The following is a 20,268-nucleotide window of genomic DNA, read 5'->3' as shown; positions in this document are numbered from 1 at the left end:
GTCTTTATAGACCTATCAGCGGCGTACGATACGGTCTGGTGCGAAGGGTTGATGCTCAAACTTGCAAAAATCATAAGGTGCAAAAAGACCTTGAAGTTGTTCTCTTCGATCTGAGGGGAAAGGCAATTCCATATCGCGCTGGGAGACGCCACGAGCAAAGTAAGGAAATTGAAGAATGGGGTCCCTCAGGGGTCGGTACTTGCACCAATGTTGTTTAACGTTTACATTAGCGATATGCCGAACACTCCCTCCCTGAGGCTGGGATACGCGGAAGACTGGGCACTCGTTACTCAGAGTAAAGTGTAGACCCGTCTCGAGAGCGTACTCAGCGAGGACGTCACCAGACTCAAATCCTACTTCGACAAGTGGTACCTGAAGATGAACACTTCAAAAACCGTGGCCACTGCATTTCACTTATTGGAATACCCGCAAACTGAATGTCCTAGTCGGGGACCAGCCACTCCCATATGAGCCGCATCCAAAATATTTAGGGGTGACGTTGGATCGCAGCCTTACCTATCGGGTGCATCTCGAAGGAGTTGCCCGGAAGATAGAGAAGCAGAATAGTCTTCTGAGGAAGCTGGCGGGATCGACTTGGGGCGCTAGCCATGCGCTCCTGAGAACGTCCGCCTTGGCACTATGCTATTCCACCGCGGAGTATTGCGCTCCAGTGTGGGGTAGAAGCAGAAACGTTGAGAAGGTGGATGAAAAACTTCACAAGTCGATGCACATAGTGTCAGGAATGCTAGCAACAACCCCTAGAGAATGGGGCCCGATAATGGCAGCGATCCAGCCCCCCGATGTCCGGAGGGAGACGATTACGGGAAACTGGCTGAGTAAGATCAAAGAGAGAGGGAATGGGGATACCCCTCTCATGCGCATAATGGACGGTGCCCCCGTTTCGAGCCGAAATAAGTCCCGGCAACCCTTGTACACAGAATCCCTGACTACGGACAGAGCTCCACATACGAGATGGAAGTCGGTTTGGACAAATTCAATCCCTCGAGGGGGCGGGGACCTACACTCCTCTAAGCTTGGTGAGAAGTTGCCAGGCTTTGATACCAGTAAGAGGAGACACTGGGTAGCTGCGAATCGGCTTCGGTCGAGGAGCTGCCTAACGGCAAGTGCGTTACATCTAGTCGAAAGGTGTGTTGTGACGATGCTACCCGGCGAGTTCGCGACGGTGCACGAGTGCGGACCGGACTTTGCTGATTGGGTCGATCGTCATAACATAGTAGTGTGAACCATAAGAGGCTGCTGCTGCCACCAAGATGTGGGCAAGAACCCGAAACAGCAGAGCATCTAGTTGAACAGCGTGTTGTGACGATGCTACCAGGCGGGGTCGCGACGGTGCACGAGTGCGGACCGGACTTTGCTGATTGGGTCGATCGTCATAACATAGTAGTGTGAGAACCATAAGAAGCTGCTGCCACCAAGATCATTAGAACATAGTAGTGTGGAGCCAGGGATGGCCGAAGACATTTGGGCATTGGGTTGGATCTCCATTAGTCACATATCAGGGCGAACTGTTCAGGAAATCCGCTATAGGAATGACATCCGGGATGGTCTCGTGAAGCAGAGACACCAACTTTAAATTTGGCTCACAGGAATTTCAGACACCACTCAGAGAAATCTCAATGCCGAAAGAGGAATTTCCGCACACAAGAAAAGGGAATTGGGATGGTATTTGGCATTGGGTTTAAATGCTGTATAGTTCTAAATAGAAAACTGATTAGAACGATATTATGGTATATAAACACAATGCGAAATACAATCCCAAAGTTTCCTTATTTCAAATGAAGTAAAGCTCCAAAACCTAATGGTAGTGACTGTAGTACTGGATGTAGTGAGGATGGTGTGATTTTGGTGGTTGTAGTAGTAGTGATAGTAATGATGATGCGGTGGTGGTGGTTGTTGTAGTAGTAGTGGACGTGATGATGATGTGGTGGTAGCTGTAGTAGTAATAGTGGTTGGTTGTAGAGGTAGTGGTCGTGATGATGATGCGGAGGTGGTGGTAGTAGAAATGGTAGTGATGATGACGTGGTCGTAACTCTCTCTCTCTCTCTCTCTCTCTCTCTCTCTCTCTCTCTCTCTCTCTCTCTCTCTCTCTCTCTCTCTCTCTCTCTCTCTCTCTCTCTCTCTCTCTCTCTCTCTCTCAGTTTTAATAATAAAAAAATACTAATAACAAACAATACATGACATTTATATAGATCTTCATTACATTAAAAATAAGCTCTCAATGCATTACAAAATCAAACCCAAATCCATTACTGACTTCCTTTCTCTTAGGGTGGCTATAGTTACACTATTGGTAACAGTGTTCTGTTGTTAATCATTTTCTTTCTTTACAAGCAAATGTTGCTGCTCGAAGCTCGATAAAATAAGTAACAATAACCAAATGGAATGGAAACTTCGATTTAATTAACGAAGAGCAATAATGTGGCCATTTCGGGTTACCACTGTCAAACAAAACATGATGATTGAAACACTAATACATACATCTCTCATTCCTCTTTAGTGTTTCATTCATCCTGTTTTGTCGACAAAGAGGAAATCCGAAATGTCCAAATTATCTATCTTATTTAATTCAATTAAAGCTTACATTTCATTCGACTATTGTTATATTTCTCTTTACAAGCAAGAATTCTGAGCTTCAGTAGCTGTAGTACAATATTACCAATGTATTTTCTGACTATAGCCATTTCAGAAAGTGAAAACAAGCATGAATAAAATCTAAAATAAATGACAATTTCAAACGCATGAAAGAAAAGAGAGATGTTTGATAAATCAAGTAACGAATATAAATATACTGCACATCGCCACAGATTAAACCATGCTCAATACTTCACATATTTCCCAAGCACGCCATATTAAAAAATAAATTTTTATTTCAGGTCCACAATCACACTTGAACAAGTGGGACAATGTGTATAAAGTACCTTACAAGTACAGGGCACACAAAGCAATGATCAGAATTTTATTATCATTGTCTTCTATTAAAGCAACGACCCTACTCATAATAGCTTGAACCTCACCATAAGATTATACACCATGCTGAGTCAAAGAAATAAAATCTGGATTCAAATATGAAAAAAAAATAAAATCTGTTACAGTTGAGATCTAATTCTATCAATAAACAGCGGACTCGCGAAGCTGGAGATCAAATTGTCTGGAACAAGCCCACAAGCTTTATTACTAAAATGTGGGTTACACTTTTCATAGTAGGCCATGGATGGTCCTTTTTCAGATCACCAATGTTTTCAAAGTGTCTAGAATACTAATCTTTCCGGGTTTGATCAAACCTCCCTCTTTTCCAGGGTGACTTCATCTCGGATCAAATTTTAAAAAATCAAAATACAGTTCACTCCGCTTAATTGCAATTCCGCTTATACACTACACATTCCCGAAAAACAGATTTTTTTTGCTATATAATCATTCCGCTTAATTGCACACCTTCTCTGCTTAATCGCTACATCTTGATTTGAGAAAAATATATAAAAAATACAGTTAAAAAAGGTTATGAACATGTGTTTCTCATTGAACAAGTTCGACACGTTAATATCGTATCAAGTTTTCCCGTCAATGCAATTCCACTGTCCCTCTGACCCCAACTAGGTCAGATGGGCAATGCTTGTTATATGACATCAAAGGATTACCTGACACGATGGGCTAATTGACTCAGAACTCTCTGTCTGCATCACAAGGTGTGAAACATGATCGCAGTCCACCCAATGCCGTTTTTGTTTACATTGTCTGACTACTCGATTGCAATTCTCTACCTGTGCATTGTTTTCCTCTACTGGGCCTTGAACAATAAGAAAGGATTACAGGGAGGACTGGCGTCTCATCTTTTGATTGATCTACACGGTCCGTGTCCACATTGATACACTCAAAAGGCGATTGAACTGGCATAACTTAAGGCAAGTCTTTCTCCCCATTAGAAATCTGGCTCTCGAGATGGAAAGGTCGACAGAATGTCGTGCTTGAAAAAGAACATGACGAAAAACAATATGCTGATGTCTCTTATGCCAGCCAATGGAGAGATGCAGTTTTGAAACAACTTCATCAGCAGTACGACTCTAATGACATTTACAATGCAGAAGAGAGGAGGCTTTACTACAATCAACACTTCACGATTACCATTCTTACAAACAATAATGTCACAATTTGTTGTTGATGAAACATGAATAAAAAAAAGAAATTTTAAAAGAAAAAACGCACTAACCCAAACTCATGAGGGTGTGCGATAAAGCGGGTTCGACTGTAGCCAATTAATATCAAACTATATCGGTAAGCTGGTGCCCAACGATTAAACAATCGTAAATTCTGACGATTACGCATTAGAACATAGCAATATTATTACATTTAAATTATGAATAAACTTAGCTCTTTATTGACAATATAAATCATAGACTGCCAGAATTGGCTTATAAATCCAATAAGTGCCAGGGTCATGAGACAAAATACAGTGTTGAAGTACACAAAAAAAAATGTATGCTTTTTTTCTGTTAAATAACAGAAATGAAATAATGCATTTGATCCTCAACAAAATGTGTACAAAAGAACAGAAAACGAATACATATGTTTTTATGTAAGGGTGGGTAGCACTATAACAAATTCAAACCACTAGAGTATTGTACCACTTTTTGACACGTTTTATTCCTCAGTTGTCAACATCAGTTTCATAAAGCCATGAAAATTTTATATTCCCAACCTTAAAAAGGTCTAGATAAATGAAGGTACATTTGCTTTATGATTTAAATTATTTATTTATTCACTTCTACATTGTACCAGTTTCTCATTTTCATATTCTGTTCCAAAACACACTCGACTAGACCGGTCTAGGTGTCCAATAATTATTCATTCTAATACAGTCGACTCTGCTTAATCGCAAACCATCGGGAGTTTGGTTTAGTGAATCAAGTAAGCAGAGTGTGCGATTAAGCAGAGAAGCTAAAAATACCATCTAAGCACCAGTTTTCATGTGCCACTCTGAGTTTTCTACGGGTTTGGGACTGGCTTGTTCAAGACATAGCCTCATTAGAGGGTTGGGTTTTATTGGTTTTGTTTTTTTGTTGTTTTATTTGCTTTGTTTTTTTGGGGGGAGAATATTTTTCATTTGTTTTCTTCTTTTTTATGTTTTATTGACAACTTAATGTGACATTATTGTTTGTAAGAATAGTAATCTTGGAGCGTTGATTGCTTTCTATTCTGTGCAAGCTGTTTATAAACCCTTGACTCCAATCTCCCCAAAGTTTGTAGATCATCTGTCAAGCATTCTTCTTGGATGATGCGAAGAAGTTTGTTAACATTTCAATTTTTCGGTGTTTGTCAGGGGTACTATCATCTGTTGACAATTAAAACTTCACACCCACATAGATGCACACATGCAATCTCGCTAAAACACATGCATGTGTGCGCACATAAGTCTTTTATTGCTACCCTTATGACGTTTAGATATTCTCCAATCAAGATGGAATGACGGTGCGGCGATTAACCAAGAAGGTGTGTGATTAACAGGCCTGTAAATGGTTGGTGAAAAAATTGTCTGAACTTTTCAAGGATGCGAAAACAGACCAACAAAACCAAAAAAGTGGATTAACAACACAACCCAGATATGACACAAATGCTATTCCCGGTGCTTCAATTTTCCTCACATAGCAAGAGAAGAAATCGCCGTTCTTCCAACCATGACCATTTAAATTTATTTTTAACACCTTCAAAGGTAAGAAGTAAGTCGCAACTGCGATCTAAAAATACTTCAGGCATATTGAATAAGAAGAATAATTGAATTAATAAATAACTGAAAAACTACAATCGTGTGAGAATAGAGGAAAAGAGAATCGGTCGTAGGCCAAAGGAGCAAAAACTTCCGATAAGCATTCATTCACCTTTTCATACAAAGAAAAATATTTATTTCGCATTCATAATTTTCCGGTTCACTTTCAACCGGATAGAGATAATGAACTGAACTGAAAAAAAGTAGAACGGAATGACGTGTGTGTGTCGGTAGCAAAATAGAAAGAAACAGCCCGGTCCCCAACACGCTATGTGTGTTAGTTGATTACTGACTACGTTGTGTGTGATCGACGACTCGCGAACGCGAGCGACCAACACAACTAGCTACGTGCAGGCAGACAGTAGGCAGTGAATACGTACGTGTCCGGGGAGTGTGAAGGTGGTGATAATTATTGACAAGATGGAATGCTGTCTGGTTTGTTTTGTCTTTGACGAGATAAGTACAATGTTTGTTTGTTTTTTTAAATAAGACTCTCGTCGAGGCACAAAATAAAACACTTTTATTTTCTTTTTAGTTGGTTCTGTCTTTTGACGTAAAGAATATATATATTTTTGTTGTATAATATTTTTTTTTAATTCTTTTAATATCAGAATTTATAGAGCAAAATCGTACTGTCGGAATTCCGACAATTGTCGGAAGATTTACAGGCCTGGATTAAGCAGAGCGATTATAAAGAAATTATTCCATTTTTAGGGAATGTGTAGTGTGTAACAGGAGTGTGCGATTAACTGATGTGCGATTAAACGGAATCAACTGTATTACTGTTTAACTGCTTTTAAAATCATTTTATGCACAAAAGATGAGTAAAGTATGACGGAAACTGACTCGTATTTGATTAGCAATGCTGATGTCACGGAAATCCTTGGGCATTGATTTCAGTCTCTAAGTGGCGCAAATTCAAGGCAAAATGCAGCGAAAGTCTGAAGACACCACCTCTCTCACTTTTTTTGGCACTCCTTATGTCGTAACGTCATAGGAGTGTATATTTGATTGGCAAGCTTTCTACCAGATACAATTCAGTCCGCTTATACGCTACACACTCCCGAAAACTTTTTTTTTTTTTTCTATATAATCGCTCCACTTATTTGCACACCTTCGCTTTTAATCACTACACCTTAATTTTATCTGTTACCATTCCACACAACTTTTCAGCCGAAGCATCCTATCAATTCGTCACAATGGCCAACAATATACCCATCAGACGTGAACTGACATCTCAGGAGCTACTGGACTCCGTTTAGCCACACAAAAGACACCTGGATAATGTAGATGAGGATGAGTCACTGGAAAGTGGCCCACCACCCCTGACAAACACTGAAAGAATTGATACGGTGAACAAACTACGCCGCTTCATCCAAGAAGAATGCTTGACAGATGAACTACCAACTTTGGCGAGATTGGAGACAAGGGTTTATAAACAAAGTTACTCAGAATAGAAACCAATTAACGCTTCAGGATTATTATTCTAACAACAATAATGTCACATTTTGTTGTTGAAAGAAAAGGGAAAAAAAAAAAGAAAAAGGAATCTAAAAAACATACATCCAAATTCAAAACAAACAAACAAACAAAAACAAAAAAAACTTCTAATGACACCATGTCACATGACAGTCCAAAGCCTGTAGAAAACTCAGAGAGGAAGGTCTTTCATGAATGGCACATGAAAACAGGTGCTTAGATGCTATTTTTAGCTTCTCTGCTTAATCACAAACTCCTCTTAATCGAACTAACCCGAACTCCTGACGGTGTGCGATTAAGCAGATTTGACTATATATCCAAGGTGTTATATTACTAAAAATAAAATTACGTCTCCCATCTATCATACCTCAGTAGACCACCAGCTGTCAAAAGCACACCCACTTGAAGTGTTAAAATGCATATTGCGCGTGATTTAAAAATACAGAATTTCAAGGTCATCTGCGTTTGCTTTCTTTCTAAAAAGATAGATGAAAGTCAACGAGTGTCATAACTTTAAAAAGAAGAGAACAAATTTTTGAAAGGTCATTTGATGTCATAAAGGTCGTTTAAGAATGGCCAGAAAGCTTAATTTCAGTATTGTCAGCATTACTTGTAAAAAGCAAACGGTGATCAAAGTCACATCACTAGTCAAAAGGGAATATTCTTTAAATGAAAATAAAGTTATGAAAAAATTTTAAGCGCAAAGAAAGCTGTACTGTAATAAGTACATTCCTGAAATACAACTGGGTTACTTTCAAGTGAATGTTAATGAAAATTCAAGTCAACCTACTTAGCCTAATTAACAGGACTTGTCTCTAAATCTAAGGCCACAAATCTTGATCCTGTGATTTCACTTATCAAACCAAAATTTGCATACCAAATCCAGGACCAACTACAATCTTGCCACCAATATCAATATCAATTTAGAGGATAATTTTCCAAGTGAAGGAACCTGATTGACATGCACATCATTGTGCATCACCATCTATGAATGTTAATATAATTAAAATAACAATTTGATAGAATGATTTTTTTAAAAATCCACTGTCATTCATCAAGTCCCAATGTCAATATCACAAGTTCAAGTACAAGACTGACGACTCAACAGTTCAGCAGGCAGTCTGATTTTTTTTTCTTTATGATTTGGCAGTTTCATAATCATAAACATCATTCCAGGTTTGATAATCTGATCCAAGCATGCCACCTTATACAAGTGAATCGATCTGATACTGAACCGTCACTACTGAACTGAATTGTCATCGACTGAGTGAGTAGTGGTGAGATGCTGAAACTGAAATGAGTTTTTGTTTTTACTTTCACTTTCGCCTTAGCACATAATCAGTTACTTAAATTTTGAATGCTTAGAACATGGAGTCAAATCAAAAAGCATTGAGAATGTGTACTTTTAATTTACATATCGTTAACATTATTACACCAACACATAAATAATACGCGACCCATTGACTTTGAAAGCACGACATAAACAATGTCAACAACAAACTTTGATTCCAAGAAATTGAGAGGTGGGATTGTCAACAAGAAGTCTTCCGTCATTGAGAATAAAAACATAAATGTTGGAGCTGGGTAAAACATGAAAAACAACAAAATTAGAAAACGCATAGTGTAAGAAATCGCATACCTTTGGTCTCAGATGTTGGCTGCGGCTAGAAATTAGCCATCGAAATTGACCCAAGTATCTCATTTTCGGTGAACTTAGCATGGCGGATGACGATAGGAAGGTCAGTGATTCTCAGTTCTCGCATGCGCAAAAGAGCGCTTCCGTTGAATCCGACTGTTACTCGTTGAAATTTTGATCCCTTATAAAATGGTCCAACTCTGGAATAGCAGATGTTGGTCCAACCAACGATGTGGTCCAACTCCATAGCGACATAAACAGAAAACAGTCGTCGGTTTATTCATACGATATGAAACATTGATTAAATCGCTCTGTTTACTCCGATCTTATTGGATTAGATGTGTGTACATGTATTAATTAAAATAAATAATGAGTCTAAACATCATAACCAATATTTTCAAAATTCGCCATTGCCTTAAAAATCAAATTTTCATTTTTAACACATTGACTATATAACCTTTATACACTTCAAAATCATTTGTCCCATTTCTTATAAAAGGCGTGGATATAGGGGTTATTAGGAATGATAAATACTAACAACAACAAAAACAATTGGCTTCTATAACACTCCTTTCCGGCCACCTCCTTCCATCTAGGTGACCTAATGTGAGAAGAAGTATTAATTTAAAATTAATGATAAATAAATATGAATATTCATACCTTATTTTCACTGAATCAGCATGCTCAATAAGCTTCACATTACTTCATTCATCCCCCTAACGGTCGTGTAGAACCAAATGTATATTTATATTGCACAGTTCGTCTGTGCATTTTTTTTAACTAGCACGAACACTCTCACAATATCCCACAATATCGTGTACTCCTAAGTTGAGTGAGTAAATGTGAATCAAATGCCTTACCCAAAGACACAACAGTTTTTACAATCGTTGCCACCATCCGGTCACTGACCACGCTCAACATCGCTGAACCATGTCCGATTAATTCTAGTATTAATAGTGTGTGTATGATAGAGTTTAGAGACTGCTTATAGTAATAGGCAGTATGGTCAGTACGTATGACATAAGACAACGCTTCTTCCTTGGTTTATAAATAAATATCTGTTTGGCTATTTTAAATTCTTGTTTCAATGTTGTCTTCATTTCTTTTAGTCTCCGTCCAGTGCATATAAGCTCAAACTCAGGGTTTATTTTGTTTTGGTTTTGTTTTGTTTTTTGTTTGTTTTTGTTTTCTGTTTTTTTTTTTGTTTTTTTTTTTTTGTTTTTGTTTTTTTTTTTTTTTTTGGGGGGGGGGTTTGTTGTTTTGATTTGTTTGTTTTTTGTTTTTTGTTTTTGTTTGTTTTTTTATTGTTTTTTTTTAGGGGGGGAGGGATGTTTTCTGTTTTCTCTGTTTTTTATTTGTTTGCTGTTTGTTATTTATTGGAGGGGGGGGGGGAGTTAGTTTCTTCTTTTGTTTGTTTTTTTTTTGGTTTTTTTTTTTATTTTTTGTTTGTTTTTTTTTTCTTTTCTATTGTTGTTGGGGAGGGGGGGGGGGCCGGGGTTGTTGAGGCTTTTTTCGTTTTGTTTCTTTTTAGGTTTTTTTTTTTGTTTTGTTTTGTTTTTGTTTTTGTTGGGTTTTGTTGTGTTTTTGTTTTGTTTTTTTGTTTTTTGTTTTTTGTTTTTTGTTATTTATTTTTTAGGGTTTTTTGTTTTGTTTATTTTTTGTTTGTGCTTTCTGTTTGTTGGTTATTTTTTGTTTTTTGTTTTGTGTTTTTTGTTGTTATTATTTGCTTCTTTATTTTATTTGTTTGTTTTTTGTTTTTGTTTTTTTGTTGTTGTTGTTGTTGTTTTTTGGGGGTTTTTTTTGTGTGTGTTTTTTTTTTTTTTTTTTTTTTTTTGAATAAATGATAGTTCACTAAAAATGATTCAGCACCTTGCTAAAACATGACAAAGAATTCCAAAGATTTGTTAGAAATGAAAATGTATCATATAATTTTGTATTTAAAAAGAACTTATGTTTAGACTCACGTGTAGCTTTGTGCTCATGTGGTATGAAACAGGCCTTCACCCAGCGGTATCATCAGCTGGGGTATGGCTGAAATGCTAAAAGCCACAGTTAAATTCATGAAAGAGCGAAGTTTAAATTTAAAAATATCAGTAATCAACAGCACATAGCTTTATAATTGGTGGTCACATTGGCATTATTCATACACCATTGGAAAGGTAAGAAAGTTACAGGTATGATACACGAGTTTGAGTAAGATCCACACAGGTTTACCCAAATGGGCTGTACATAACATCCAAAACTTTATTTATAGTCTGACAGATATAATTAAGTGAGTACTAATCATTGAACTGGCTGTCTAAAAAGAATAATAAATAGCTGAGTGATGTCAACTTCGTTCATTTTATGAAATTAAACCAAAAGTCTTATTTCCCACTATAACTTTGATAGGAAACATATAAGTCACCGCGAAAACCGTTTTGAGACGGTTGGTCACATTCAATCAATGTGTCTAGTCTGAGATCTCCTTAATGACTCTGAACCAAGGAATTTACCCAATGGAAACCGTGCGGTGCTCTTATTGGCTAACCAACCAGCGGCCTCGATGAGAAAAATATCCGCCATTTTGATGTTGGCTGGGAATCGCGTTACTATAGTAAACAAGCGCTGATCGGCCGTTCATGAAAACAAGTTGCTGCTCGCTCGTTTAACTCAAAATTATTCAAAACGATCTCTCTAAAATGATATAAATGTGACTTCTTAAGGTTTTCTTCACGGTCAAAACCACACAACATTCTATTAATGATTACGTCCGAGGCAAAAAGGAATATTGACAGGTCGACCGAGAGTTGAACTCGTGAGACGACAAACATCAATGCGAAGTGTAGCGAGAGTCAAGCTATTGTTTGTCTTGTCCTATTCTATATAGAGAAAAGGATAAATAGTATAGCCTCGTGTGTGAGTGGTTGCGTGTCATAGTCTTGTTTTTAAATTGTTTCTGTTGTTTATGTGTGTAGTGATGACTCTCTCACACTCAATTTCAATGCCGAAAGAGGAATTCCCGCACACAAGAAAGGGGAATTGGGGTGGTATTTGGCATACCTATTGTATAGTATCTAGTTCTAAATAGATAACTGATTAGAATTATATTATGATATATAAACACAATGCCAAATACAATTCCGAAGTTTCCTTATTTCAAATGAAGTAAAGCTCCAAAACCTAATGGTAGTGATTGTAGTACTGAGTGTTAGTGAGGTGATGTGGTATTGGTGGTGGTTGTAGTTGTAGTAGTAATAGTGATGATGATGTGGTGGTGGTGATGATTGTAGTTGTAGTAGTAGTGGTAGTGATGATGATGTGGTGGTGGTTGTAGTAGTAGTGGTAATGGTAATAATATGGTGGTGGTGGTGGTTGTAGTAGCAGTGGTCGTGATGATGATGTGGTGGTGGTGTTTGTAGTAGTAGTGGTAATGATGCGGCTATGTGGTCTAGAAGTATGACACTCGCTTCCGGATCGGAAGGTCCTGGGTTCGAGCCTCGCGCTCGGCGCATAGTTGAGTCCTTGGAAAGGCTCTTTACTCACATTCTCTCACCGTACTCAGGTGTAAAATGAGTACCTGGCCGTTAACAGAGTTGTCTTTGTCCGAAAAATTGTAATATCGCCTAACAGGCGTCATGTCCCGTCCTACATGTTAAATGTTGACCAGGGACCCCTTGTAAAGCGCTTTGAGCACATTTAGTAGATATTGCACTATATAAAGCTCAATTAAAAAAAAAAATATTTCAATGATGATGATATGGTGGTGGTGGTTGTAGTAGTAGTGGTAGTGATGATAATGTGGTGGTGGTTGTAGTTGTAGTAGTAGTGATAGTGATGATGATGTGGTGGTGGTTGTAGTAGTAGTGGTAGTGATGATGATGTGGTTGTGGTGGTTGTAGTAGTATTGGTAATGGTAATGATATGGTGGTGGTTGTAGTAGTAGTGGTCGTGATGACGATGTGGTTGTGGTGGTTGTAGTAGTATTGGTAATGGTAATGATATGGTGGTGGTTGTAGTAGTAGTGGTCGTGATGACGATGTGGTTGTGGTGGTTGTAGTAGTAGTGGTAGTGATGCTATTGTGGTGGTGGTTGTAGTAGTTGAGGTAGTGATGTGGTGGTGGTTGTAGTAGTAGTGGTGGTGGTGGTTGTGGTAGTAGTCGTAATGATGATGATATGGTGGTGGTGGTTGCAGTAGTAGTGGTAGTGATGACGATGTGGTTGTGGTGATTGTAGTAGTGGTAGTGATGATGATGTGCTGGTGGTGGTGTAGTAGTAGTGGTAGTGATAATGATGTGGGGCTGGTGGTTGTAGTAGTAGTGTTAGTGATGATATTGTGGTGGTGGTTGTAGTAGTAGATGATGTGGTGGTTGGAAAACACATTACAGGTTATTATAATACATGATTACACACATTCTCTAACTTCATTTTTTGACAGCTTCGTTGTGCCATAAATATACGCAACAGTTCTGAAACATTTTATTGTGGATTTTGATATTGTTTGTTGTTTTTCTTGTGTTGTTATGTTGACATAGATACCGAATGAATGGTAATTACTACATTCTCAGCCAACAACAAAATGGCGCTGAATGCTTTCATTGGTGGACACTTTTTAGGCTTCGTACGTATTCTCATTCGTTTAATTCTATGCTCTGAACAAGAAGTACCCAACTTGAGCACTTGAGCATTTATATAGCGCTTTATCCACCAAACGTGGTCAAAGCACTTTACAAGTGTTCCCCAACCATCAACAAATCGTAAAATGTATGATGAGACATGACGCTTGTAAGGTTATAAATACATGTTCAAAAGTAACTTGTTAATTCAATTCATTTGAGAATAAGAGACAAAATTGGACATATATGATATATTACAGAATTGAGCAAAGGCACAACGACCCAAAGAATACAAGTTGGGTCGCTCTGCTTCGGAAAGAGAGGAAAACGTTGACTCAAAAAGTCAGTAACGTGTATGGCTCCCGCGAATTACAATCATTGCTCGGACAAGTCTCCCCATAGAGTTTATCAAGGAGTTTATGTCATTTTACTGTGACGAATTCTACTCTTATGCAACAATATCCCAAAGCTCGTAAGCATTCCTTGCTTGGATCTATTGTTCCCTTGTAGGTCTTTTGAGGATATCTCAGAAGTGCTCAATAAGATAGCGGTCTGGATTGACAGCTGGTCACTCGAGCACCATCAATGTCTTATTCTCACTTTGTTGAGGTTGCACGGATACCTTCTCTCTCTCTCTCTGAGTCCGTTGCAAGTCTTCCTAACGCTGTCCATCTTGAAATGTTGTTTTTCACAGTGATGTCAGGCGTAAGAGAGGTTGGTTTTGTTTCGAACTAATGTTCCATCATTATTGGCCCTTATTACTCTAGGTTGACCTGTCCGCTATTGATCTCTCACATGCCCTTTCAGCTTTGAACTTTGCGATAATAGAATAGCAGGTAGCTCTAATAAAGCTGTACAACCTCAGCTAGTGACCGTTTAGCATGATTGGCCAGTTTGACGAACTCTCTCTCTCTCTCTCTCTCTCTCTCTCTCTCTCTCTCTCTCTCTCTCTCTCTCTCTCTCTCTCTCTCTCTCTCTCTCTTCGACGCTCAGTTTCGACATGTTTTCAAGAGTAAACTAATTGAAATCAAAGTAGACCGTCTAAATACAAAATGATTTTTGCCGACCGGCAAAAAATAAGTGAGTGACCTTATTTATCTTTATATGCTCTAACCAACATTATCGAGCACTCTCTTACCTACAAATACCCACCAACGCTCATATATATATATATATATATATATAATATATATATATATATATATATATATATATATATATATATATATATATAATATATATATATATATATATATATATAAATGTAAATTTTCACTCACATTTTTTTGGCCGAGACGACTCGTTTCTGTGTTTTTTACACTTCATCAGTCGGCGTAATCCATTGTAATATATATGTATATAAATATATATATATATATATATATATATATATATATATATACACATATATATAATATATATATATATTTATATATATATATATAATATATATATATATATATATATATATATATATATATATATATATATATATATAATAACTAAGCATGCCTGTAGTTTAATAAATGCTCTTTTAAGTGATATGAAATTCTTGACTTTAACACATAGTTAAACAATCGTAATTTAGCGTATAAAAGGGTTAAGTTATTTTTACAAATTAATGTATATAAAATTACAATTCCTTTTTAACAGTCGTGTACTCACTTTGCACCTGAGTACGGCGAGAGAGTGCGAGTAAAGATCCTTTTCTAAGGACTCAACTTTGAGCACTCAAAAAAGCGGGACTCAAATAGTGGACCTACCTGTTTGTGTGACCTGTAGATTTCGCTCCAAGCCAAATTTCTGGCGATGAAAGTTGAGTCCTTCGTACAGGTTCAATCTTTAGTCGCGTGGTCTCAGAAAACTTAGGTTTTAACCAGTTATTAATTGCAGTAACCAGGGGCGTGTCAATATTGGTTGATTTGGTGCCTGGCACCGCATACATCTTTTAAACATGGATTATAGCATTTTTAAAAATAAAACTGAGAAATAGTAAATACCACCTCTTACTTATTTTAGTAAGTATATTCTGCATATTTTTTTCTTTCTTTTGTATTTGCAAATATAATATGTTTTAAGTCATTTCCTTCCGATTCTGGCACCACCTTATACTGTAAGCATGCCACGCCACTGGCAGTAACAACGACCCATGGGACAGCATGGCTCAGCGATGCGGTCCTTGCTTCGTACCCAAAAGGTACCGGGTTCGATCACCCTCCTCTCTGTGTGGCCTTAAGTAAGTCACCATCTTAGCTCACTTCGCGGCTCTGCACTGCAACTGACGCCTGGATTATTCCAGTCTTCCCTTGGATTAGACCATAAAGAAAAATTTCTCCATGGGTATGAATTAATGAATGTTATTTTATTATTATATTATTTTAATCTGGAAAGACATGTCGTGGCCTATTTATTTTTTTGACCAGAAAACTTGTCGACTATTGATCGATTTAAATGATCCTCGTCTTGACAAAAATTCTCAAACCTGAGACTATGCGAAATCCCAGATTTGAGAGTTTTTGCCAAGACGAGGGTCATTTAAATCAATCGATATGACGGACGAGTTTTCTGGCCAAATTTTATAAGACACGACATGTTTTTCGAGAGTACAGCAGTTAACTGGTAAGTCCATGGCGTTGTCTTTTTCGAAAAACAATTAAACATCGACGTATTAATTAGAACCATGTATTGTCATACATGCTAATTAATTATGTTGGCTTGAGACACTCTTGTAAAGCGCGTTGAACACATGGTGTGGATATAGCGCTTCGCTTCATTAAAGCATTCGCTATATCCAGTCTTGGGGGCCCGATAGCCCAGTAGAGGAGCACTCGCTTCAAACGGGTGTAGTTGAGAATTTTTCTGACCCTGTCCCCCCCCCCCCCCCCCCCCCCCCCCTGTCCACCCAACAACGATTGGGTAGATGGGTCTGTTAGAAAAGGCAAAAAATACCTACTTTGTTATAGACATTGTCCTACCCAAAGGATAGCAAGCAATTTCTTTTGTCCGTTTAGAGCTATAGAAACCTTGATAAACTCCATAGACAATGTATGACTCTGAAACAGTACTATATCCACTCTTAGCCAGTGTGCACATTGACATATTATTTCACTCTGAGACATTACTGAATAAATTATGCCCTACAGCCTAAGGACAAGCAGAGAACCCCAAGTCAAGCTGGATACACTTGATTCAAATGCCACAAACCACATTAATAACAAATATAACCTGATGAGAATGGAGAAGAAAAAAAATCATAGAAAGCAAATTATATTTCACTGTTTCCCTCACAGCTAAGGACCCCAGCCAGGGTTTGGGGCAAAACCAACCAATCTAATTCCATGACAAGAGAGAAAGCAACTTGGAAGCGATATAAAAGACACATCAACAGTGGCATCCCGAGTCCACCTAAGGGAGGTCGAGAAGGATTTTGTTAATTTGTTTCTTATTAAACACCTAATGAGATTTTAAGAAATATCAATCGAACTTAAAGAAATAGAAATAACTGCGTGTTTTTTAGGGGGGGGGGGTTGTTTTTTGTTTTGCTTTTGTTTTGTTTTTTGTTTGTTTCTTTTTTAATTCTTGTTTGTTTTGTTTTATTTGTTGGTTTTTTATTTGTTGGGAGGGGGTTGTTTTGTTGAGGGTTTTTTGCTTGGATTGTTTTGTTTTTCATTTGTTTTTATTTAGTTTGTTTGTTTTTTGCCTTGTTGTTTTGTTTTGTTAAGTTTTGTTTTGTTTGTTTCGTTTATTTTGTTTGGTTTATTTTTGGGTTTGTTTTTTTATCATTTTATTTTTGTTTTGTTATGTTTTTGTCTTTTTTTTTTTTTTCTTTTTGTTTGTGTTATTTTTTTTATTTTTTTTATCATTATTTTTTTTTTTTTTTGGTCTTTTTTTTTTTTGTTTGTTTTTGTTTATTTATGTTTTAGTTTTCTTGTTGTTTTTCTTTGTTATTTGTTTTTATTTTGGGGGGATTTTTTGTGGTGGAGGGGGGGGGGTGTTTGCCGACATAGATAGTGCACAATTTTGGAGGGTGGCCATTTCCTATGTGAATTAAACGAAGTAATATATCGGTGTGTGACAAACTGTGCATCACAAATTTATGACATCAAAAGGAGTTTATCATTTTCAACGGTACTCGCAAAAAGTCGTCAGTCTGATGACCATCTATAAATCTATGACACGAACAAACAATTGATACTAGGAATGCTTCGCCCCTATGAAGTAACTCGACTTTTTAATCGTGAAATTCTGCTGTCAACTGTTTTTGGCTCAGCACAGTGGCGGCTCCTGACTCTCCAAAATAGATGGAAGGGAGGGTGGGGTGGAATCCTTTTACCCTGTGTGTTTTTTGCTGGAGTTTAAACTTGTGATGCTTCGAGATAAAAGGGATTGCCTACTTAATGTCTTGTTCTAAATGTTGCATATTGCTGTTGGTCAGGGGCCCTTTGTAAAGCGCTTTGAGCACGTTTGGTGGATATTGCGCTCTATAAAAGCCTTTTTTTTTTGGTTATTTGTAATGTTTTGTTTTGTTGTTGTTGTTGTTGTTGTTGTTGTTGTTGTTGTTTTGTTTTTATTTTTGTTTTTGTTTTGTTTTTTTTGTTTTTTGTTTTTTGTTTTGTTGTTTTGTTTTTGTTGTTTTGTTGTTGTTGTTGTTGTTGTTTTGTTTTGTTTTGTTTTTGTTTTTATTTTTGTTGTTGTTCTTTTCTTCTTTCTTTTTTTTTTTTTTTTTTTTTTTAATACATCGGTTTTTAATAATCTAAGTGAATGACTTTGCAATTGTAATAATAACAGTCCTTTTACGTCTTGTAACAACAATCGTTAAAATTAGTAAGTTATTTTAAACTCAAGCAGAGTGAGTTACTAACTCTTGACTAACAATAGCAATTTTTGTAATTTTAATTTCAAAATTCGTCCCCTTGTTCTCTCATTATCAATAACTCGCGACACGCGCCTCGCATCTTGATTAAGTTAGTTTCGGTTCCGCTCCGCTAATTTTGACCCAAAAAAAAAATATAAAAAAGTTTAATTCAAAATGAACCGAGCGGGCGATGCGTGTCGCCAACAGTTCGCCATCCATGCGTTTGTTCTGCGGGTATCTCCTTCGATTCTTCTGCCACGCGCGCTGTGTCATCATCTCTCGAATACACACACGCGCGCGCGCGCTCTGACACAGTCACACACAGTCACACAGACAAAAATGGCAATATTGTAGTCACGCTTCAAAGACGAAGAGTGCGAAGGAGGAAGAGTGCGATGAAGAGGAGGAGGAGGAGGAGGAGGCGAGAGGTGTTTGTCTTGAGTGACAGGCCCGCCATTCTTAAGCTCTCTCTTGTCGTCCTAAGCCAATGACGCGGCGACAGACTGGCGTCTTCTAGCCAATAGCGGAAAGCCATCACGCGTTGCCAGGAGAAAACCGAGCCGCTCAACCTTCTTGACATTGCTTAGCCCCGCCCCTCTAGGCGACTTGGATTCGGCATAAACTCTTGTCACGTAGGAGGAACAAGAAGAAGAGACGAGGATAATAATATAAAGTCACTTGTCTTGTCCAGGTGCCATTTAATGTTGTGTGTCACCGATTGCCACTTTTGTCATATTACACGATTCAAGTTACATGCAAGATTGTTTTCTTTCGGATTTTACTCGCAGCAAGCATCATCACCTTTTCTGATGTTCACTTAGTGTAGATACATTTGTGAGAATTTTTTTTAAAAGGCAAAAGAAGAAAAAAAAAACAATGCATATTTTTAAGTGAACTATTTTTGTTCGGTTTTTTTTATTCTTCGTCATTGATTTCAATAAATTCGGATATCGGAAAATTGTGGTTGCTGATTGATCGATGATATAAATAGAATATACAGTGTATTGAATATCATCAAATTTTATCAAGATTATATTATTTCATTGATGGAAAGTATGATTCTGTGATATATCGGAAATCGAGAAACATTGCGAAGATACAACTTGGACACTTTGTGATAGCACAGGTAAGAGTTGTTTTTTTCATCCAATGAAATTTCACTAGATTTTCTTTTTCATGCGGTTAGAGTTTGATTTCAGAACTCTCAATGTAAATTTTGTAGTATTCTTCTTCTTCGTGTTCTCCTCCTCCTCCTCTTCTTCTTCTTCTTCTTCTTCTTCTTCTTCTTCTTCTTCTTCTTCTTCTTCTTCTTCTTCTTCTTCTTCTTCTTCTTCTTCTTCTTCTTCTTCTCCTTCTCCTCCTCCTCCTCTTCTTCTTCTTCCTCATCCTCCTCCCTCTCCTCCTTCTTTTTAAAGCGGTTTGAGCACATTTAGTGGATATTGCGCTACATAAAAGCTCGTTTTTTTTTTAAAGGGGGAGGGGTTGTATTTTGTTTGAGAGGAGGGGGGGGGGTGTCTCTTCTTTCTTCTCATCCTCATCCTTTTCCTCCTCCTCCTCTTCCTCCTCCTCCTCCTTCTCCTCCTCCTCCTTCTTCTTCATCTTCTTCTTCTTCTTCTTCTTCTTCTTCTTCTTCTTCTTCTTCTTCTTCTTCTTCTTCTTCTTCTTCTTCTTCTTCACCTCCTTCTTCTTTATCAGCAGACACTATTCTCTACAACACAACTCTTGTTAAAATCGGGGACTTTTTATTTTTTCAAAGAACCAACTGGGTCTCCATTGGCATATTATGTAAATTATTAAACAGTGAATAATTTAGTTCATAAGATGTACCAATCATGTTTGGTGAGTTTTTGGGTGATTTTTGGTGAGTTTCGGTGAGTTTATGTTGAGCTTTGGTGAGTTTCAGTGAGTATGTGGTGAGTTTGTG

At 37.5% G+C, this 20,268-nt stretch overlaps 2 protein-coding genes across 2 annotated transcripts in view; one reads left to right on the top strand and one right to left on the bottom strand.

Annotated features, from left to right (window-relative positions):
• Nucleotides 1-9,133, bottom strand: part of LOC144968723 (dihydrolipoyllysine-residue succinyltransferase component of 2-oxoglutarate dehydrogenase complex, mitochondrial-like) — a 30,400-nt gene extending 21,267 nt beyond the window's left edge. The window contains exon 1 of the mRNA XM_078907343.1: nucleotides 8,898-9,133. Coding sequence (XP_078763469.1) covers nucleotides 8,898-8,978 — 81 coding nt within the window. The 5' untranslated portion in view covers nucleotides 8,979-9,133. The remainder of the gene's footprint in view (nucleotides 1-8,897) is intronic.
• A 9,500-nt stretch (nucleotides 9,134-18,633) lies between these two features.
• The window catches only part of LOC144968716 (uncharacterized), a 63,829-nt gene continuing 62,194 nt past the window's right edge, over nucleotides 18,634-20,268 (top strand). Inside the window, exon 1 of the mRNA XM_078907329.1 lies at nucleotides 18,634-19,470. The gene's annotated coding sequence lies outside the window, so the exon portion shown is untranslated. The remainder of the gene's footprint in view (nucleotides 19,471-20,268) is intronic.

Source organism: Berghia stephanieae, chromosome 1 (assembly GCF_034508935.2).
Source record: "Berghia stephanieae isolate SIO BIC M18660-M18661 chromosome 1, UCSD_Bste_1.3, whole genome shotgun sequence".
Lineage (NCBI taxonomy): Eukaryota > Metazoa > Mollusca > Gastropoda > Nudibranchia > Aeolidiidae > Berghia > Berghia stephanieae.
This window is presented reverse-complemented; position numbering and strand designations above follow the sequence as displayed.